The 22,293-nt window shown below is 47.9% G+C and overlaps 2 protein-coding genes across 14 annotated transcripts in view; one reads left to right on the plus strand and one right to left on the minus strand.

Annotated features, from left to right (window-relative positions):
- SPSB3 (splA/ryanodine receptor domain and SOCS box containing 3) overlaps positions 1-8,424 on the minus strand; it is a 44,382-nt gene extending 35,958 nt beyond the window's left edge. Inside the window, exon 1 of one of the 6 annotated variants that reach the window (XM_073363016.2) lies at positions 8,289-8,424. In XM_073363016.2, coding sequence (XP_073219117.2) covers positions 8,289-8,397 — 109 coding nt within the window. In that variant the 5' untranslated portion in view covers positions 8,398-8,424. Of the gene's footprint in view, positions 1-4,695; positions 5,326-5,767; positions 5,959-8,284 lie in introns of those variants that run through there. The other 5 variants (XM_073363018.2, XM_073363021.2, XM_073363019.2 and 2 more) reach the window with 5 other exon arrangements.
- A 277-nt stretch (positions 8,425-8,701) lies between these two features.
- On the plus strand, positions 8,702-20,168 carry NUBP2 (NUBP iron-sulfur cluster assembly factor 2, cytosolic). Of its 8 annotated transcripts, none has more exons than XM_073363025.2 (8): positions 8,708-8,796; positions 11,746-12,711; positions 14,480-14,598; positions 15,878-16,076; positions 17,293-17,447; positions 17,751-17,861; positions 18,359-18,428; positions 19,149-20,168. In XM_073363025.2, the coding sequence occupies exons 4-8, from the start codon at positions 15,923-15,925 to the stop codon at positions 19,292-19,294; spliced, it is 636 nt and encodes a 211-aa protein (XP_073219126.1). In that variant the 5' UTR covers positions 8,708-8,796; positions 11,746-12,711; positions 14,480-14,598; positions 15,878-15,922; the 3' UTR covers positions 19,295-20,168. The 8 variants fall into 8 exon arrangements, with proteins under 8 accessions (XP_073219125.1, XP_073219124.1, XP_073219126.1 ...); XM_073363028.2 differs by having other exon boundaries at positions 8,736-8,796; positions 12,642-12,711; XM_073363030.2 differs by lacking the exon at positions 11,746-12,711 and adding an exon at positions 13,222-13,401 and having other exon boundaries at positions 8,747-8,796.
- The last annotated feature ends 2,125 nt before the right edge of the window (positions 20,169-22,293 follow it).

Consider the following 22,293-nt stretch of genomic DNA (forward strand, 5'->3'; position numbering starts at 1 on the left):
TCCCTCCTCCTTAGAGCTTTCCATGGGGTTCCACACCTCTTCCAAACATCCCTTAGCCCTGGTCTTAGGTCAAATATATTAGTGTTAGATCGATTTAACCTTGCATCCGTCCACATAACGAAGCCATTTTTGTCGACTTAATGGGCTCTTAAAATCGATTTCTGTATTCCTCCCCGATGAGGGGATTAGCGCTGAAATAGACATTACCGGGTTGAATTTGGGTTAGTGTGAACGCAATTTGATGGTAGTGGCCTCCGGGAGCTATCCCAGAGTACTCCATTGTGACCGCTCTGGACAGCACTTTCAACTCAGATGCACTAGCCAGGTACACAGGAAAAGCACCGGAAACTTTTGAAGTTCATTTCCTGTTTGGTCAGCGTGGCGAGCTCATCAGCAGAGGTCACCAGGCAGTCCCAGAATCGCAAAAGAGCTCCAGCATAGGCCGAACGGGGCGTACAGGATCTGATTACTGTATGGGGAGAGGAATCCGTGCTATCAGAACTCCATTGCAAAAGACGAAATGCCAAAATATTTGAAAAAGTCTCCAAGGGCATGAAGGACAGACGCTATCACAGGGACCTGCAGCAGTGCCGAGTGAAACTTAAGGAGCTGAGGCAAGCCTACCAAAAAACCAAAGAGTCAAACGTCTGCTCGGGGTCAGAGCCCCAGACATGCCGCTTCTATGATGAGCTGCATGCAATTCTAGGGGGTGCCCCTACAACTACCCCACACCTGTACATGAACTCCTGCAAGGGAGTCTCATGCAACAGAGATGAGGATTTTGTGGATGAGGAAGATGAGGAGGAGGGGGAGGTTGAAGATCGCTTGCCTGGTATGCACTGAGAAACAGTTCTCCCTGACAGCCAGGAGCTGTTTATCACCCTGGAGACAGTACCCTGGGCTCCCGGACCTTGAAGGCAGAGAAAGATTAATTTGCCCTGAAGACTTGGGATTCATTCGCAGCCAGTACAGCTACTGGAAAAGTCTGTTAACGTGTTTGGGGATGGAACGGAAATCCTCCAGGGACATCTCAGTGAAGCTCTCCTGGTGGTACTCCCAAAGTCTTTGCAAAAGGTTGCTGGGGAGGGCAGCCTTATTGCGTCCTCCATGGGAGGACACTTTACCACGGCAGACCAGTAGCACATAGTCTGGAATCACTGCATAAGAAAGCATGGCAGCATGATCCCGGTGTTCGCTGGCATTCAAGCAACATCCGTTCTCTATCTATGTGTTATCCTCAGGAGAGTGATATCATTCATGGTCACCTGGTTGAAATAGGGGAATTTTATTAAGGGGACATTCAGAGGTGGCCGTTCCTGCTGGGCTGTTTGCCTGTGGCTGAAAAGAAATCATCCCTCCTGTTAGCCACGCGGTGGGGGGAAGGGTGAAGCAATCATCCCAGAGAATTGGGTGGCTTAGTTGGGTTTGTGCTGCACGTTAACCCGAAAACATCAGCCCCTCCTTTTAAATGGCCAGTGTGTCTTTTTCAAATTTTACTCTCCTTTTTTTCCCCCTCCCACAGCTGCAAAGGTTTCAACGCTGCAACTAGCATCTCTGTCCCAGAGGCTAGCGCAGATAAGAAGGCGAAAAAAAACGCACTCGCGATGAAATGTTCTCTGAGCTCATGGGGTCCACCCAAACTGAAAGAACCCAGCAGAATGCATGGAGGCAGACAATGGCAGAGTCCAGGAAAGCACAAAATGAACATGAGGACTGGAGGGACGCATGAGAGGACAGGTGGCGGAATCAAGAGGAAAGGTGGCGGCAGTATGGTGAGAGGAAGCAGGATGGAATGCTGGAGGATCAAACTGGTATGCTCTGGCGTACGGCTGAGGTGCAGGAAAGGCACAGACCGCCACTGCAGCCCCTGTGTAACCAACCACCCTCCTCCCCAAGTTCCATAGCCTCCTCACCCAGACGCCCAAGAACGTGGTGGGGGGGTTCCCCCTCCGGGCACCCAATCACTCCACCCCAGAGAACTGCCCAAGCAACAGAAGGCTGGCTTTCAATAAGTTTTGAAATGCAGTGTGACCTTGTCCTTCTCTCCTCCTCCCGCACCCCACCCAGTGCTTCCCTCCTCCCCCACCCCTCCCGGGCTACCTTGGCAATTATCCCCCTATTTGTGTGACGAATTAATAAAGAATGCATGAATTTGAAACAACAATGACTTTATTGCCTCTGCCAGCAGTGATCGAAGGAGAGAGGGGAGGGCGGTTGGCTTACAGGGAAGTAGAGTGAACCAAGGCCGGGGGGGGGGGGGGGTCATCAAGGAGAAACAAACACAAGTGTCCCACTGTAGTCTGGTCAGCCACGAAACTGGTTTTCAAAGCTTCTCTGATGCACAGCACGCCCTGCTGTGCTCTTCTAACCACCCTGGTGTCTGGCTGTGCGTAATCAGCAGCCAGACGATTTGCCTCAACCTCCCACCCCGCCATAAATGTCTCCCCCTTACTCTCACAGATATTGTGGAACACACAGCAAGCAGTAATAACGTCACCTTAGAGACTAACAAATTTGAGCATAAGCTTTCGTGAGCGACAGCTCACTTCATTGGATGCATCCGATGAAGTGAGCTGTAGCTCACAAAAGCTTATGCTCAAATAAATTGGTTAGTCTCTAAGGTGCCACAAGTACTCCTTTTCTTTTTGCGAATACAGACTAACACGGCTGCTACTCTGAAACCAGTAATAACAATGGGAATATTGGTTTCGCTGAGGTCTAACTGAGTCAGTAAACTGCACCAGCGTGCTTTTAAACGTCAAAATGCCCATTCTACCACCATTTTGCACTTGCTCATCCTACAGTTGAACAGCTCCTGACTACTGTCCAGGGTGCCTAGGTATGGCTTCATGAGCCATGACATTAAGGGGTAGGCTGGGTCCCCAAGGATAACTATAGGCATTTCAACATCCCCATTCTGGTCTGGAAAGTAAGTCCTTTCCTGCAGCTGTTCATCCTGAAGATGCGAGCGTCATGCACCTTTCCCGGCCATCCCATGTTGATGTTGGTGAAACGTCCCTTGTGGTCCACCAGTGCTTTCAGCACCATTGAAAAGTACCCCTTGCGGTTTATGTATTGGCTGCCTTGGTGGTCTGGTCCCAAGACAGGGATATGCATTCCGTCTATCGCACCACCACACAGTTAGGGAATCCCATTGCAGCAAAGCCATCCACTATGACCTGCACATTTCCCAGACTCACTACCCTTGACAGCAGCAGCACAGTGACTGCGTTGGCTACTTGGATCACAGCAGCCCCCACAGTAGATCTGCCCACTCCAAATTGATTCCTGACTGACCAGTAGCTGTCTGGTGTTGCAAGCTTCCAGAGGGCTATCGCCACTCGCTTGTGAGCTGTGAGGGCTGCTCTCATCTTGGTATTCTGGTGCTTCAGGGCAGGGGAAAGCAAGTCAAAGTTCCATGAAAGTGCCCTTATGCATGCGAAAGTTTCGCAACCACTGGGAATCATCCCAGACCTGCAACACTATGCATTCCCACCAGTCTGTGCTTGTTTCACAGGCCCAGAATCGGCGTTCCATGGCATGAGCCTGCTCCATTGCCACTAGGATGGCCAAATTGCTGAGGCCCGTGGTTTGAGAGAAATCTGTGTCCATGTCCTCATCACTCTCCTCACCGCTGCCATCGCCTCCTCGCCTGCTTTTGCAGGTTCTGCATATACTGCATGATAATGCGCGAGGTGTTTACAATGCTCACAACTGCTGTGGTGATCTGAGCAGGCTCCATGCTTGCTGTGGTATGGCGTCTGCAGGAGAGCAGAGTTTCAGGGGAAGTGGTGGTTGGATGACCAGTTTTGCAGACCTACTGGACCGTCCGCTGCCAGGACACAACAGCTGAGTGGGCTGCACGCTTGCTGTGGTATGGCGAGACAAGAGCAGCCAAGCAGAGTTGCAGTGGAAGCGGCCCTGCAAGACCACCAGGAGAGCAGAGTGCCAGCAGAAGCGGTGGATGATGACGACGGTTAGCAGTCCTACTGCACCGTCTGCTGAAAGCAGTAAGGAGCTCGCACAGAAAAAAGGCACGAAACGATTGTCTGCAGTTGCTTTCATGGAGGGAGGGACAACTGACGACATCTACCCAAAACCACCTGCGACAATGTTTTTGCCCCATCAGGCATTGGGAGCTTAACCCGGAATTCCAATGGGTAGCGGAGACTGCAAGAACTGTCAGATAGCTACCCACAGTGCAACGCTCCGAAAGTCGACGTGGACACACTCCACCGACTTAATGCGCTTAGTGCATTAGTGTGGGGGGGGGGGGACACAATCGACTGTATAAAATTGCTTTCTAAAAAAATCGACTTCTATAAATTCAACCTAATTTTGTAGTGTAGACATACCCTTAAACACATGTGCAATCCCTCTAGTTCTGAAAATGCCAAGTTCCTTTAGAGCAAACATGCTAGAGAGCTCCTTGCCCCACACAGCCCCGCTGTTGAGGGATCTCCCTGGCCTATGCAGCTCTTAATTATTTTTTGCTAATGAAATAAAAAGGTACTGGCCTAAGCCTGCCACTTTATCATTCACTATACTCTCCCACCCCCATTCTAAGAGAGAAAGATCCATCTCTTAGCCTCTTTAACAGATCTGCGGAAAGGGGGCTGCCTGTATACTGTACTGCCACAGACTCCTCAGTTTTGAGTTAGAGGAAAGGAGTAAAGAAAAATAAGTGGTATTTACCAGCATTTTACGCAACACACACATCTGAGATTCAGGTGATTTTCTGTTCTTCCCTGTGACCTATTTCTACCTCCCTGTGAGATGCCCAGAGATTTGGTTCAGAGCACTGCTGATAGTGAGGGAACTGAGAATGATTGGTCTAGATAATACTTAGTCCTGACATGAGTGCAGGGGACTGGACTAGATGACCTTGCAAAGTCCCTTCCAGTCCTACAATTTCTGTGAGTCTATTCCCAGTCTACCCCTTCTGAAATACAGGCACTCCAATTCCTCATTCTATTCCTAAAGCAGGAAAGAAAGTGCTGAATATCGGACCAGCCCTGCCCCAGGAGACCCTGTGGAAACCCTTATGGTATAATACCAGCTTCCTATTCTTTCCACACACACCTGATTTTGGAGCAGCTCATATGATTTGCAATCTATAGCCAGAGTTCTAAATGGGAGGGGAGACAGAGGTCAATATTTTATTCCTAAGAATCAGTTCTAAGTGTAAATACACCTCTACCCTGATATAACGCAGCCTGTGCCAAAAAACTGAGCCAAACAAACAAACAAAAAGCTTACCACATTATATGTGAAACCGTGTTATATCGAACTTACTTTGGCCCCCCTGCTCCTTGTCCCCTGACCACCCTCTCCAGAGACCCCCGTCCCTAAACATCCCCAGGACCCCACCCCCTACCCAACCTCCCTGCTCCCTGTCCCCTGACTGCCCCAACCCCTATCCACATCCCTGCCCCCTGACAAGCACTCACTGGCAGCAGCGGGAAGCGGAGCAATGTGGCCCCAGCCCGCTCCACTTCTGCCAGCTCCCAGCTGCAATGCTCCACTTCCGCCGCTGCCGGTGAGTGCGGGGAGGTTGGGGAAAGGATGCCCCCAGCACTCACCTGCAGCAGGAAGCGGAGCGACGCGGTCCCAGCCTGCTCTACTCTTCCAGCTCCCAGCCGCGGCACTCCACTTCCCAAAGCCAGTGAGTGCTGGGGGCATAAAAGAACACACCCAGGGACGGGTGGAAACATGGAAACTGAGATTGAGTCAACCTGTACCTCTAGACTAACACCCAATCAGGTACCTTTGAAGGAGGGGAGAAAGATGAGAATGTCCATATCCAAATGTGATTTACTTCTAGCCCAGGGAGACTGCAGGCAGCAGGAAGTACATGAGTCAGACAAAGCCTAATTATTGACAAACAACCCCAAGAACCAGCTTAGTCTTTATTCAGCAGAGACTTGAGAACCATTCTTCTTTCTTTTTATAAATTATAATTGGATCTAACCTGTGATGGGGAAGGGAGAACAAGTCTCAATTAGTGAGCAAAGATTAAAGCCCAACCCCAAGGAGTTTTGCCAGAGGTTCATGTGGGAACAGGATTGGACCCTAAATAGATTAATGGAAAACCTGCACCCACCATTACTTGTTAAGCATCAGCAGAATGCCAAGTTGTTTAAACATTGCTACTACACAGGAAGAGGAGATCAGAGATCTCCAGGGGAGAATGGAAAAGATTCATTATTGGTGCCCAAGCTGATAAGAGAGTGAAGTGCTAGCATGACACAGAAAAAGTTAGCCTGATCTTACACATCAGAAGTTAAGCCTGCTTGAAAGCAGAGCCTGTGAGAAGAAGAAAGATACTAGGGTAAGGCTAGAGGGCAAATAACCCAGAGGCATGGATTTAGCCCATAGGTGAGGGAGAATTGTGGAGGTGTGGGTGGGGTGATACTCCACAGGGAAGGGCAAAGATTGACTTCCAGTGTAAGACACTAAAAACAGTATTTGTAAAGACACTGGGCAATACAATATATTTTAAGCCACTGCATAAAGCATTAAAAGCCATAATCATAAAAAGAGAGAAATAAGAACAATTTGAGGCATTTTAGAAGCAGAAGAGAACAGAAAACAGCACAAGAGAGGGAAAGGTTAATATAGACTCAAGAGTGGCTATAGTCAGTCATCTAGGATGGAGAAAGCAAAGTTTAGACACATTTTTAAAAGTCATGCACAAAGGACTCAGACACATTTCAGGGAAGAGAAAGTCCCATGGCTGAGGGCCCATCACAGCACAGGCCCATTGTCATACTGACCCAAGACAGGGGGATTGCCATAAGCCAGGCGGCGCATGATCACAGATATCTGGGGCAGTACGAGGTCTGAGGAAGTCTAGAATGAAGCTTTACCTGATTTGCATGAAAGGTTCCAAGGCCCAGCAGTACCAGTTTCAGGTCTATGTGGCACTTGATTGGCAGCTAACAAAGAATGCCAGGATCAATGTAATATGATGATGGTTGCTCAGAGCAGCAAGCAAATTATCTCCTGCAATCTGCTCAGCAGGTAAGTAAGTGACAGAGTTACCCTGTCAGGAAGGAATTAGAGTAACTGAGCTTCCTAGTCAGGAGGGCAGGTGATGCTGCTGCTGCGAGGTCAGCATGGGATAAAGAAAGGAGCAGCCTGCACAACTACAAGAGCCATGTTGAAGTCACACTCAACACACCATGAGGGCAGAGTGATGCCAGGCTGCAAAGTACCTCTGAGAAAGTTTCCCAAATGCACAGGGACAGTAAGGAAGAAAGAGCAGCGCAATAACAATGACCCCATCTACCTAGCTACACAGATTCTGTTCCCTAGGATGCAAACAAGGTAGCCACAGGGCTACAGCTGGCAGAATCAGCCATTTGTCCAGGCCAGGGCTCTAACTGCAGAATCCCTGGGCACAAGAGGGGCAGGGTGATGTCATCAGTATGCAATTGACACTCAAGCCTGGGGGTTTTAAGAGTGACTTTGCCTAGAGCTCTCAGGTACAGACCAGCACCACAAACGGCAATTCTGTACTTCTGAGGTTCTTACAGCAGACTCATCTCTATGGTATCCAAGGCAGCATCAATCCCTCAGGGATGACACAGATTGGCTCCTATCTGCTAGAGATGGCCGGGACCAGACCAGTTCCAGACACCACCCCACTCCCTTATACTCATAGAAAGCCCAGCCTGGCCAGACACAACTGACCCCAATACAAACCCTGCAGGCGTTCGGAGAACCAGGGACTGAGCCCAGACTAGAATCAAACCTGGCTATGCCAGGGGAGGGGAATGGGGGTAGCTAGCGAGCAGTATGGGGTCCCCCGTCGTCCCACACAGGACAAAGACGACCCCACAGAGGGAGACAGTTTTTAAAGCACCCAGAGGCCACAGATCTACATCCGCTTTCCTAAACACACACACACACAGATTTATTCCTCCTCCCACAGACAGCAGCCCCCCAACAGAGCACAGATCCCCCCGCCCAGGAACAAGCTGCTGGCTCACCCTCCCTCATGAAGTGAGCTATAGCTCACGAAAGCTGATGCTCAAATAAATTGGTTAGTCTCTAAGGTGCCACAAGTACTCCTTTTCTTTTTGCGAATACAGACTAACACGGCTGCTACTCTGAAACCTCCCTGTAGAGATTCCCCTCCCCCCACCCAGGGACCGACCGCAGGCTCATCCCCCTGCCCAGCCCGGGGACAAGTCGCAACCGCATCCCCCCGCTTTGGAACAGGCTAACCCCACTCCCCCGCCCAGGGACCAGCCGCAGCTTCATCCCACTTCCCCCTTACCTACTCCGCTGCGCGCGCCTAGCAGCTAGGCCACCCTCGCGCTCCTTCTGACCTACTTTCCCCCTCCCAAGGTATAAACAATCCACCCTCTGCACCGCCCCTTCCGCGCCCATTGGCCGCGACTTCCCCGGGAGACGGAGCCTCTCCTCATCCGACATTCTCAATTGGACCGTGCTCCCCTCGCTCACAAATCAGAGGGCGGGGATAAAATCACTAAATTCTGATACCATTGGTCAAATGGGCTGTCAGTCCTCAGAGGGCTGCACCATTGGAGAAAAGTTTCTAACTCAGACATTGAGGCGCTTAGAGCGTGATCACGTAACAGAAACGCAGAGGCCATTGGCTGAGAGGAACGTCAGTCAGCAAGGTCAGGTTGGGGCCAATATTAGTTCACGGGGCGGGATTACAGCCAGAGCTCGGTTTCTCATTGGTGGCGGCGCTCCTCGGCGCGTGATCTCGGGGCACTCGGAAGTGCAGGAGCACTGCTTGAAGCAGCATGGAGGTAGTCGGGGGTGAGTAGTGGGGAGCTGGAGGGGCAGAAGGAGCGGGGCCGTTCTGCGGGGGGTTGTAGCGAGGGCTCCCGCAGCGGCCTCTCCTGACTCCCCTGCCTAGCTGTGCTGGGAAAGCCCCGAGCCGTGGGGACTGCGAGGCTCAGCCGCTCACGATGGGCCTCCTCCCCCGGTCCCTGCCCGACGCTATGCACGGGGAGCGATGGCCTCCCGGGAGCCGCCCGCTAAGGCGGGGGGTGTCGCTGTACAGCGGCTGCTTGGACCGTGTTTCTGTGGCACCCAGCGGCCATATGCGTGACTCGGAGCCGCTGCTGACCAGGCCTGTTGTGCTCTGCTCCGCCAGCCATGGGTGGGGCGGGGCTTTGGCTGCGCTGGGACTGGGGGTGGCTCCCAGCCGGGGTCCATCGCTCCCCCTCCGCTTCCCCGTGACAGCAAGGACATGTCATCCTTTGGCCAGTGTGTGTCTGCTTCTGCAGAGGGAAGGCCTAGGTATAAAGACCACACGTGCTCTTTCTGGCTTGGTACTGTGGTGCTCGGCGGCTGGGGGCTGCGCCGAGGATGCTGAGACCTGGCTTTGGCCTGCTCTCTTCTCCCGATTGACCGTAGCACTCTGGGAGAGGGATTCCTCTGTACTCCCCACTCTGACGTGAGGTTTAAAGATGAGGACTAGGACAGTGAACTGCATCTACTATTGCACGGAGAATGTAAAACAAAGACAGGGATCACTGATGTGCTGAGAACTATGAATAGTTCCTTTACTCATTGTCTACAACTTGGTACAAAATCCCAGCACAGTGAAAACACAGCCTTTCAGAGCAGATTGTGCCTAACTGTATCTTGGGGACAGTTATACAGTAGGTGTTTTTTTTGTAGTGTAGACAGTACCTAAAACAGCACAGCACCAGTTCCCATGTGCAAGGAGGCTATCTTTCTCAACCCTACCACATGGACTTTGCAGAAACTGATGAAACTGCCAAGAATTTGTGGCGTGACACACTATTAGTAACCTAACTCAGTCCGACTCCTGCTACGTTTTCTCTTCTCCTATGACCAGCAACTTGGGACTAAATCCACAAAAGGGCTTAGATGTTGCAACACTGAGCATTGCAGCACCTAACCTTTAGGTGTCCTATTACCCAGTGGAATCCTCATCCCAGAGTTAGGTGCCCAGGCATGGGGAGAGTTAGGCATCTAAGAATAGGACTGACAGAATGGGGCTTAGTATGCTAAGCTTGAAGCTGAATAAATTAGCCAATCAAAAATGCCAAGCAAAGGGGTGGGATGTAAACAAAACATCAATAGGTACCTACTCTGGTCCAGAGGGAGGCACAGATCTCCGTTTGGGATTCACAGCTGTCATCCTGCTCCTGGACTTAGGCACCTAAGGGCTGGTCTACACTAGAAAATTAGATGGACCCAGTTATGTCGACAAGGGGTGTCAAAAATCCCCATTCCTGAGTGACCTAGTTAAACTAGCCTAAATCCCCATGTAGACAGGTCGATGGAAGAAATAGATTTATATATGCTGGATTGTGTATCTAGAAAGGAGGTGGATTACATACGCTGATGGGAGAACCCCTTTCGTCAGTGTAGGTAATGTCTACAATATAGCATTACGGCTGTGTTGCTGCAACATTTCAAATATAGATAAGCTTTAAACCAGGTCAGCCATCTGTCTCTGTTTTGCTCAGGTGTGCATGCATGAGAGATGGAGACTGATGGTCACCCCATTATAAACAATAGCCCAGAGGTTAGGGCACTCGGAAGGTGAGGGACCCATTTTCAAATCCCTGCTCTGCCTGATTTGGGCATCCATCCCTGAGGAGGATTGACCCCCATGCTATTGGATGTTTTGGGGTGGGTCTCTCTCAATCTCTCTGGTTGTATAAATGATTAAATGTTCATTGGAGCAGGAAATGGCATTTGGGGCTCCAACATCCTGGGTGAGTGACCTAACCACTAGGCTGTAGAATCAATCTTTTTCTGGTCTAATGAATAGTTAATTATTCATACAAAGTGGTCCAGTTCCAACAGGAGTGGCTGTGGGAGACCTGCCCCAGAACACCCCATCACATGGGGATGGGCACTTTCCTGGACTATGCTATTCCTGGACTTGCTATTTCCCAGGTGAGAGCTCTGACCACTGGGTTATTGGGCATTCTCCTGCATGCCACCCAGCTGTCTCTTGTGTGAGGGCTTCAGAGAACACCTGTTGGATCAGGCCCTGCAATTGAGATGGGAGGGAAGGGGCACCTAGCTTGTGAATTCCACTGGGACTTGTGATAAATGAAGGGGCAGGGGTAGATTCCTTTTACAGACAGCCAGTTAGCTATAAAATCCCTGTTGGTAGCAGTTCTCTATTTGTTTTACCTGTAAAAGGTTAAAAAGTCTGACTGCATGCATAGGTAAAAGGAAGTGAGTGGGCACCTAGCCAAAAGAGCCAATGGGAAGGTTAGAACTTCTTAAAATTGAAACAAGACTCCCGTTTTGTCTGTCTGTGGTTATGCTCCCAGAGAGCAGGGACAGGGCTGGACTATGCTGTAAGAGCTTGCACCAGGTATGAAAAATCATTAAATCATACCTAGAAATTACTCATTTGAAACCTCAGATATGTAAGTAGATCAGGAAATGTCTAGGAAGACACAATTAGGTTTATCTCTTTTATTTCTTTATGGCTTCCACTTCTCTGTGCTAACACCCAGATGCTTTTGTTTTGCTTGTAACCATTAAGCTGGACCTCAAGGAAACCATTCTTGATACTTAATTATTATATTTGCTCTTTTTAAATCTAGCATTAGCCTAAATTCCAGATGTATTTTCTTTCTTTTTGTTTTTAATAAAATTACCTTTTTTAAGAACAGGATTAGGACTTTTGTGTCCTAAGAGATTTGTGCACATGCTGTTTAATTAGCTGGTGGCAACAGCTGATTTTCTTTGTTTTTTCTTTCTCAGCTCTTCCCCAGAGGGAAGGAATTCTCAAGTGCACCTTTCTGGGTTCTCAAAAGGGGGTTTCTGCACTTGGGTGATGGTAGCGTCTACCCATCCAAGGTCAGAGAAAAGCTGTAACCATCGGAGTTTAATACAAGCCTGGAGTGGCCAGTATTAATTTTTAGAATCCTTGCGGGCCCCCACTTCTGCACTCCACATGCCAGAGTGGGGAATCAGCCTTGACAGGGCTTAAGCATGACCTAGGGCACCGAGCAGCTTGGCGGTGTCAGGACTGCAGTGGTTTTGTGTGCATCCACCAGGAGGGATGTAGGCACCTATGCAGTTAGACAGCAGCTGAATAGAGGGTTTGAGGATCTCTGAGTCCCCCCACATGTTAGCTGCCATTTTAAGTACCTAAAGCTATGTCCTTTTGTGGATCTAGCCTTTGGAACTTGCTGCTTTCTCTAGTCCTTGGCCCCTTTGAGAGAATAATAACAATCCTAACCTTGAAAATGCCATCTAATATGCTCCCCAACTATATGACAATAGACAATTCATCTGTATACAACCAAAGAGGTTTTAAAAATTATGGGGGAGAGAGAGAGAACCTACATAAAAGGATGTTAGATATTAAACACCTATGGAAACATCTTGCAATTTCTTCCTTTCATTACAAAGGAGAAAAAAAGCAGAGATCTGTGCTATGAGTTACCTTTGAATTCCTGATTACTTCTCCCATGATCAAAGCAGGCTCCATCTCAAGATGAAGTCTGTTTTTCTCACTCAGCTTGTTCTTCAGTAAAATGAAGTCTTCCTCTTCCTTGATTGCTATTTTATACAATAATATTATATAATATATATATATATTATATAATATATATATTTTATATTTTATGAAACACTGGAAAACCCCTCTGAAGCAAGAGATCACATCTTCCTCTCAAGTGCTGCTTCTGATGGTTCAGGTTCAGCGAACAGAACCAGTCTGAGGTACACCCCACTTTGATATGTGAAGCTTTAGGAAATTCCTTGATGATTCATGTTAACTATTTCTGTTTTTTCCTGGACTTACTGAGGATTGTGTTTACCTTTATGTCTGAGTCCTTAGGGTTTCCAGAATGTGTTACTGATCATTCAGGAGTGTTAGGAGCCATTGGAATTCAAATAGTCCTCTGTTACCTGTGAGTCAGGTGAGGGAGTTCTCCATTGGACACCTGGTCCCACTAGTGCAGAAGTACAGATAATGTAAAGATTCATGGAGATATTTTACCTATAATTAGGGCCTTAGAAAAAATCTTCAGGAAGCTGTGCCAAATTTGCAAATCGCGGCAGAGGTGCTGATATTACTTTGTTTATGAAACACTTAAAGTAACAATCCATAACAAAACATACCTAAAACAAAATTAGGTGACATTCTTGCTGTAAAATCAGGTTACTCTCATTGCTCCCTTGCTTCTTTTCCCCACTCCCACATAACAATCCAGATTTGATTTTTAACAGTAAAGGCCTTTGCTGGAACACAAGATCCCAGAGATCTGCCTTTGGAAAGATGGATTTATTGGAAACCTGTGGTGTATAAGCTTTGTTTCATGTGGTTCATGAGACATTGGTCCTTAAAATTGTCAGTGATCTTTGGTCCTGGAGGTACAGCAAGTTCCAGCCCTCTACCAAATATAGCATGTGAGTTATAGCATGTGAAACTAACCAAGGTCCCTAATTTGCCAAGAGGCAGCGTCATTTGCCCTGAGCTCCAGAAACCTGTAACAATACCCATCCTCCTCCTCCTCTCATGTATAGAGCTGGTCCCCTTGGGTCAAGGTTGAATTCCATTGATGAGGAATCTTGCACTGCCACTTATCTGTGCTGTGACTCAATACAGAACTTCGTTCTTGGGATGGTTCAAAGGTGTAATTTCCTCTAGTGTCATTACAGTGGTGAAATGAGTGTGTTAATGCAGGTTTGCTGGGGCTTTATCTCCATTTTGAATTTTTCTTGCTTTCAGAGCTGTGTAGTTCTTGTCTCTAGATGGATCTTTAGATCACAAATTTCAGATTTTCTGCCTCTGCCAGTACCCCTTGAGGCCCTCTAGCTGTACTCCATTTAAAGAATCTCAGAAGAATGTGTTCACACCCCTTCCCTGGGGACTGAAAGCACACTGTGTATGAGTCATAAACAGAGGTTGCTTAGACCAGAGCAAACACTGACAGTGCAGCAAGCAAACCAAAGAAAATTTAAAACAAGACACTGACACATCCATAAAAACAAGATCTACACAGCACAGAAAGCAGGAAACTCCTAGGGGACTGGATGGCTGAGGAAAGGGAAGGCCCAGAGCGTTTCACTAGGTCCCAAATTGCAGTCTGGCCCAGAGCATTTAAGCATGTGCTTAAGTCCCACTGAGGTCAGTTTAAGTACTTTGCTGAATCAGAACCAAAGTCCTTACCACCCACTGGCTGTATGTTGAGCTGATGAGTCACAGCCCTGTTCCTAGTGGATAATTGTCTACTCAAAATCCACCATCACATTTTGACTCAGGTTGCCCCACTGTTTTTAAACATTTTGCAACACCTTAGCCAAAATGTCTTTTCTGTAGTTTACATGGTGATAACTCCTTTAGTGGGAATGATGTCCTAGCTGTGAAATGTGAGGAGTCACTCAGCTGGCTGCCTATGGCATTGCTATTCATACATCCTCAGAGCAGCATGATGCTGTGTAGAGGTGCAGGGATGCCTCAGCGTTGTTCCGTTGTCCTTCACAGAGAGAGGTAACCTGGCTGGAGTTGGACACATCCTTCTGGTGCTCTCAGGAAAAGGAGGCGTGGGAAAAAGCACCATCTCCACCGAGCTGGCTCTGGCTTTACGGCATGCTGGGAAGAAGGTGAGCAAGCTACCATGTGGCAGTTATGAGTGTATTCTCCTTCCCCAAGATTCTAGTCTGGGGTTGTACGTTCATAATCTAGGTATTAGCAAAAATGCTACAAGATGTTTATCTAGTCATTAAGATCCTGCTGAGGTTGAGCAAAAGTTATTTTTACTATAAGATTTCAGATTTTTCTGCATTTATTTGACCAAAAAAAGCTGCAAAGTCCAGCTTTAAGGTCCTCTATTAAAGATGCTATATATGTGCAAAACATGATGAAAGCGCTGTGCAAAGCTTGTTCATTATAATTGTCTGCATTATGCTAATGGGAAAATAGGCACCGAGTGGGGAAGTGACTTGTCTAAAGTCACACAGTGAGACAGTGGAAGAACCGGGAGTAGAACGCAGGTTCCTTGACACCTGGACCTCAATGGAGTTGCTAGGCCATGTTGCCTCCCTTTCCTAAGTAATGTCTTCTTTGGGCTTGGCAGGCTTTGATATACTATGCTCTAAAAAGCTACTGGGATACTCACTTGCTGTGTGGATGGAGACCATGAAGGTTGAGTCCTTGATCTTTGCTGTCATTGCTCTCCAAGGCCTCTTGTTGTCTTGCCTGACCTGCTTCATGGCAGCTGTTGTGTGGGCAATGCCGATTTATAGGGCATAAGTATGAGTAGGGAAAAGAAAGGGGAGGCAAAATCCCTCTAAAGGTTTCTAGGGGTCTGAGAGGACATTGGGCTTACTTATGGAAAGGCAGAGAGAAAGATTTGGAAGAGGGAGGGGCCCTCCTGTGCATATAAGCAGAACATGAGCTATATGAATGTTTACAATTTACATTGTGGTGAAGGCTCTCAAAGCACTTCACACACACCCACACACCCACACCCACTAAAATGTGGCCTCTTGCGGGGAGGGAGGGTCAGCCACCCAACATAACGGCAGTGGGGAATTGTGGCTGAGGACACAGGGCAAACAAAATGTCCCAAAGGCTCTTTAAAGTCCTGCAGAGCAGATGGGCCATGGTTTTTAAGGTCTCATTTGAAAGATCTCTGTCCAGGAAGTTCAATGACAACACACTGATCTCCCTTGGAAAGGGGAAAGGTTGTGTGAACTCATCCGGGATTTGAACATGTGGTTCCTGTGTATTTCAAATCTGATGTGTAGGATTCTAAGCCATCCTTTCCTTAAGATCTGGGCTGTAGAAATCAGTGAAGAGTTATGTTTTGCCACTGTAGTGGCCCTCTGTACTGCCTTAGTTTAAGGGATTGTCTGAATGGTTCCACATATTTACTGGCAGGTGGGGATCCTGGATGTGGACCTATGTGGCCCCAGCATCCCTCAAATGCTCAAAGTCCAGGGCAAGAGTGTGCACCAGTGTGACAGTGGCTGGGTGCCTGTCTTCGTCGACCAGGACAAAAGCATCTCTCTCATGTCGATTGGCTTCTTGCTGGAGAAGCCAGACGATGCTGTGGTTTGGAGAGGACCCAAGAAAAACGGTACACACGGCTTTTACTCTTGGTAGTGACCCTACAGCAGTGGTGCCCAAACTTCTCCTGTTGCACCCCTCGCCATTACTGCACAGCCAAGGCTTCCATCCTCAGTGAAGGAGCTCAGGCTGAAGCAGAGCTGGGGGGAAACAGGAGGAGAAAGCTGAGGCAAGAGGAGGAGCGGCCTGGGGGCAGGGTGGAGCTGCATCTGGGGCCAGAGCTGGGCTGGGGACGGAGCAGAGTGGAGCTGTGGCTGGAGGTGGAATGGGGCTCCATGCCCCCCTCGAGGGGTGTGGGTTGCCCCACAGTTTGGGGACCACTGCCCTACAGCAAGGGCACCTCCTGCAAAGATGAAGCTCGTTGAAACACATGCTTGCCTTACTTACAGGCTGGTCTTGTCTTGCATATTGCTCATTATCCCCTTGTGCTTAGGCATGGATAGCAAGGACTACAGACTGCAATGTTTGAGCAGGTGAACTAGGGCTGGATGGCAGACTAGGTGTAGGTAGCCTTTGACCTCTAGGTTGTTGCTTTCAATCTAGGCTGGTCATCATCTGAAGCTCCCCTTCCCCCCGGCTTCTTGCCCTGACTCCCAGCTGGGATCGGCGCCTGAAGCCGCCCTGGGCTTCATATCTCAACTCCCAGCCAGGAGCATGGCTCCTGCCGTGAAATTGACAAGACAGCTGAGGTAAGGGATGCAGTGTCTACACAGACATTGCATTGCCCTAACTACATTAACATAAGCCTTATGCCTCTTGTGGAGGTGAAGCTATTAGGCCGGTATAATGGGACTTACATCTGCAGGAGCATGGCTGTAGTGTGATAATTAGATCGACATAAGCTGCCTTATGTCGATCTAACTAGGTAGTGTAAACCAGCTCTGGGGAATGAGCTGTTAGATCTGTCCTGTGCTCTCTGGACAGGCCTCTATAATGATCACTGTTGTTGGCACAGAACAGAATCTCCATGGTCTTGGAGACTGAACTACCCTCTTGCCACGCCCTGTAGATGCACTCCCTGTAGGGCAGGATAGAGACCCTGAGGGAAGATGGCACTGCTTCTGTTGATAGAGGGCTTCTCTTCCTACTTAAGTCTTATTCTTTTGAACCTATCTGTTCACACAATGTGGTGATCTGATATCTAACAACTGCTGCTACCACACTGTTGAGATTACAGACCACACCTCTGCTGAAAGCAAAGATTTTCCTCCGTTTTGTTTTGGCAGCTTTGATAAAGCAATTTATCTCCGATGTGACCTGGGGAGAACTTGACTTCCTTATTGTGGATACACCTCCGGGGACCTCGGATGAGCACATCTCCACGGTGGAATCCCTTCGCCAATACAAGCCCCTCGGGGCAGTCCTGGTCACGACGCCACAGGTATATGATGCTTGCTGGGGTAGATGTTTCCACACCCTGCCTTGGGGTCACACCAAACTAATATTTTATTGACCCCATTATGCCTTTAGGTTTGTGTTTACATGACCCTGTATGAATGTCAGTGTCTCTCTATGGCTATTAGTTCTGCATTTCTACTCCCTTCATCCCTCCAACCTGTCTCTGTGTAGCCTGACCTAAACTCAAGGATTGGCAGCACTGGATGAATGGGCAGAAAGATGGACATGCACCTCTTTGATTTTGCTGTCCCTTTATCACTGATACCCCATGACTCTGTGCCCACAGGCGGTGTCTATAGGGGATGTCAGACGAGAGCTGACATTCTGTAAGAAGACAGGATTGCGAGTGATCGGGATTGTAGAGAACATGAGTGGTTTCGTCTGCCCGCACTGTTTGGTGAGCCCTTTAAAACTGACCCACGGCTGAGCACCTCCTGCCTCAAGGGTATGCTAGGCAATCTGCTACATTGTTCTGCTTGAGGCCTGGGGTTTAAATTGACTTTGCTTGACTGTGGTCCATTGGAGAGACCAGGGAATGCCACAAAGGTAATGTGGTAGGTCTCTGGAGGCAAGCGGCTGACTGTACTGCTTTGTGGACCCTGCCCTCCTTCATTGGCTGGCTGTTGGGGTAGGTTCAGGAGAGGCTGCTCTTTTGTCTTCCTAGTGGGTGATGGGGGGTAAGAATGTCTTTGAGGAAGTGCATGAAGTCAGGGGGGGGAATCAGCAGCTGCCCCAGGCAAATGAGCATTGCTTACTCAGATAATTGTATCATTCTCTGCATTAAATGTATCCAGATAAACAGTCATGTTGGCCATCTTTGATGCCCAGCCGTCTGCAGAACTGCTGCTCTGGGAAGTTCCTGGTGACTAAATGCTGTTTCTTCTGCTCTTCCAGGAGTGCACAAACCTCTTTTCCAAAGGGGGCGGTGAAGAGCTGGCCAGGCATGCCGGAGTCCCATTCCTAGGTGAGTGTCTTTTGAATGCAGAACCCTCCCTCGGGGGAGGGGTAGATCAGAAGAGCAAATGGTTGGTGAGTGGTGAGAACACAGTGCCACAAGGAGCATGGAATGGGGTCCAGAAACCAAACTGCAAGCTAAGCAGGGGAATCTCCCCTTGAGGTCTGAAGAGAACCTAGTTTGGGAGAGGAGCATAGAGCTGCCAAAGGGATGTGGTTATTGTGTGTCTGGCCGGCAGAGAACCTGGCAGTCCAGTCCGGCTTTGCATATGATGGGAGATTTGGAGTGATCCTAGTTGCCTGCTGTCAGGTAACGGCAAATACAGGCAGCACCACTGAGAGTCCAGCAGAGCTCCTATGAGGGAAATGAGGAATTTATTTAAACCTCCTTAATTATTTATTCCTCCCCCTAATCAAGGAGCAATAGTCTCGACAGTGATGCCAGGGTAAATCTCTGCTGATTGTGGTGCTAGAACCACTTATAGCTCCTTTCTACCAAGAAAATGTCTGGTATGGTGCTGCACATCTAGAATGTAGTCTTGCTGGTGAGCAGTAAGGAGGTTAATAATGCTCAGTCCTGTTTGTCTTGTCTTATTCTGCCTCTCCTTTGGTTGATGTGGGTGTCTCACTCCCACCTTTCTGTATCTCTGACTTGCATGTGTGTACTCTCATCTCTGTAACTCGTCCCAATGGTCTCATGGTCACTTTCTCCCTTTGCCCTCCCACACAGGGTGTGTTCCCCTTGATCCCCAGCTCACCCAGAGCTTGGAGGAAGGCAGAGATTTCATCCAGGAGTTTCCCAAGAGTTCTGCCTTCCCTGCCCTTGCTCACATCGCCCAGCAGATCTTGGACAGGACATCCCCTGAGGGCTCCTGAGTGTGTTTCTAAGGCTGGACTCGCGTTGGCCGCCTCTTTGCAGCACTGTCAGCCGTGGACCAAGCCGATGGGGAATGTCAAAGCTATTTTAAAACATTTTGTGGGGGAAAGGGTGTCATTGGTACCAGTTTGCAGAGATCTGGGAAAGGGAAGTGACACTATCACTACTAAAGCCTTGAAGAGACCTTGCTAGAGCTTACCATTGCTCTCTAAGGGGGCGTGTACATTTGCAACACCATTTGCCTTCTGAATAGATGAGCACTATGGCCATCCTGGAATGGTCTATGGGGGCACAGGTGGTGCAGCTTTTTCTAGCCACACAGAGAATGTTTCATCTGCCCATGAAGTCCTGCAAAGTTAGTACACTGTGAAGATGGCCACTTCCAGGCTGTGGTGCTGCTGCTCATTTCTGCAGTATTCTTGGCTCTGTAAATTGTGTGTGGCCATTGGTCTTTGCGGCAAATACTGGTAGTGATCCAGGACAGGAAATCCTTCCCTTATTGAACAGAATAGCACCAGCAATCTCCACCCCCCGACTCCTGCTGCTGCTACCTTCCCCCCAATTGCTTCTGTAGTGCTGCACACATGGTACTTCCTAGTTCACAGTGACTGCTGTCAGCTTCATGCCAGACCCTCTGACCCTAGATCCTAGCCGAGCCATTTCACTCTGAAGCCACAAGTATTTGGTACAGAATATGCCTATGAAGGCATGTGTGATGACATCAAGTCTCTACAGGAGCTCTGAAGTCTGTTTACTGAGTCTGTGTCTTATCACTTACTTAAGGAACACACAATCTTTTGGCTCCCTGAAAGGTGTCAGGGCTCAGGAATATTTGTAAAGGCTACAGACATTAAATAATGTTTTCTTACCATCTGAATGTCTCATTGCATTTTGTTTGTGTATGTGTGGCGGTGGTGGGGGGTTTGTCCTCTTCCCCTCCCCCCGCCCCCCCAACTGAATTCTAGTTTCCTTCCTACACCCTGTGTGTATTTGGTGGCAAATACTGGTTCTGCTCTGCTGGCCGTTTTGTTTGTTTTGTGTGTTTTGTTTGTGTTTTTGTTTTGTTTTAAGATTAAGGAAGTGCTACATTGGCCTTTATGGCTAGAGAAGATGGTCCTCTCTAAATCAAGTCTAGCATCACTTCTGTCCTAGTCTCAAGATGCATCTGGGCTACCCGATCAAAACAGTCGTTGGTCTAAGTGCAAGGGAGGTCCTGAGTCACTGCCTCCACAGAATCTCTGAACAGCATCCTCCTCTCCCCTTCATGATGGATGTTCCAGAGGCTGGTGACTACCCATTGTAGTGCTCCTGGGAGCGAGATGATGGGTATGCAGATGTGGAACTCATATCATTGATCCCAGCTTGCCTTCTCACTAGAAGTGCTGCAAAGGCAGACAGTAAGCTCTGATGTGCCTTGCTGATTGGCTTTCCTTTGTAAAAAGAAAAGGAGTACTTGTGGCACCTTAGAGACTAACCAATTTATTAGAGCATAAGCTTTCGTGAGCTACAGCTCACTTCATCAGATGCATATCGTGGAAACTGCAGCAGGCTTTATATATACACAGAGAATATGAACCAATACCTCCTCCCACCCCACTGTCCTGCTGGTAATAGCTTATCTAAAGTGATCATCAGGTGGGCCAATAATGCTCAGTCCTGTTTGTCTTGTCTTATTCTGCCTCTCCTTTGGTTGATGTGGGTGTCTCACTCCCACCTTTCTGTATCTCTGACTTGCATGTGTGTACTCTCATCTCATCAAAATGGCCCACCTGATGATCACTTTAGATAAGCTATTACCAGCAGGACAGTGGGGTGGGAGGAGGTATTGGTTCATATTCTCTGTGTATATATAAAGCCTGCTGCAGTTTCCACGATATGCATCTGATGAAGTGAGCTGTAGCTCACGAAAGCTTATGCTCTAATAAATTGGTTAGTCTCTAAGGTGCCACAAGTACTCCTTTTCTTTTTGCGAATACAGACTAACACGGCTGTTACTCTGAAAGCTTTCCTTTGTGACATCCAATCAAATTGGTATTGAGGGGCTCTGAAGGGAGCCATTCCCCGCCCCACACACAGCAGGGGTGATAATTGCTCTGATGAGAAGAAGGAAGTAAAGGGTCACAGGAAATGGATTGCATTGAGGCGTATACTGAGCATCGGTGGATGGATTTCCATGATAAGTATGTCCCCTTGAGGATATTTAGAGTAAGTAAGATTCCAAGGGGGCGGGTGAGGAAGTTGCTGTCAAATGCTGGTGACTGTCCGAGATTGTATCTCGGGGCTTGTCTACACAAACATTTAGTTCGGGAAAAGCTAGGGTGTGAATCAGAGCCTTGCAGCAGGACTGGGGTCCCACAGGATCCACTGCCATAATAGGGCAAAATAGTGCTGCCAAAATGTACTTTGCGGGTGGGATAGGGTGGGCAAAAAAGCCAGACTGCGGTAATTTGCAGGAAAACACTTGAAAACTTAAATGTAAGCGAGGGATAGAAAGAGATTTGATGTCTATTATAACAGGAGCTAAAAGTTTTTTTTGTTTTTTTTTTACATGGTTTAAGCAAGATTCATTCTATTCTTTTAGTGGTAAAATTTATGTCTAAATTCTGTTTGTTTATATGCTGTCAATTTAATCGCAATTAACTCACACAATTAACTCAAATTAATCGTGATTACTCACTGTTAAGCAATAGAATACCTATTGAAATTTATTGAATATTTTTGAATGTTTTTCTACATTTTCAAATATATTTATTTCTATTACAACACAGAATACAAAGTGTACAGTGCTCACTTTATATTTTTATTACAAACATTTGTACTGTAAAAATAAACAAAAGAAATAGTATTTTTCAATTCACCTCATACAAGTACTGTAGTGCAATCTCTTTATTGTGAAAGTGTAACTTTAAAAAGTAGATTTTGTTTTTGAGTATGGTTATGTAACAAAAAATATGTAAAACTTTAGAGCCTATAAGTCAACTCAGTCCTACTTCTTGTT

The sequence above is a fragment of the Lepidochelys kempii genome, chromosome 10 (assembly GCF_965140285.1).
Source record: "Lepidochelys kempii isolate rLepKem1 chromosome 10, rLepKem1.hap1, whole genome shotgun sequence".
NCBI lineage: Eukaryota > Metazoa > Chordata > Testudines > Cheloniidae > Lepidochelys > Lepidochelys kempii.

Bases quoted from the DNA above. Each gene is read 5' to 3' on its own strand.
- NUBP2 (XM_073363023.1), top strand. The intron at 14,599-15,877 runs GTGAGCAAGCTA...ATTTACTGGCAG, and splicing joins TACGGCATGCTGGGAAGAAG to GTGGGGATCCTGGATGTGGA. The intron at 16,077-17,292 runs GTACACACGGCT...TTGTTTTGGCAG, and splicing joins GAGAGGACCCAAGAAAAACG to CTTTGATAAAGCAATTTATC.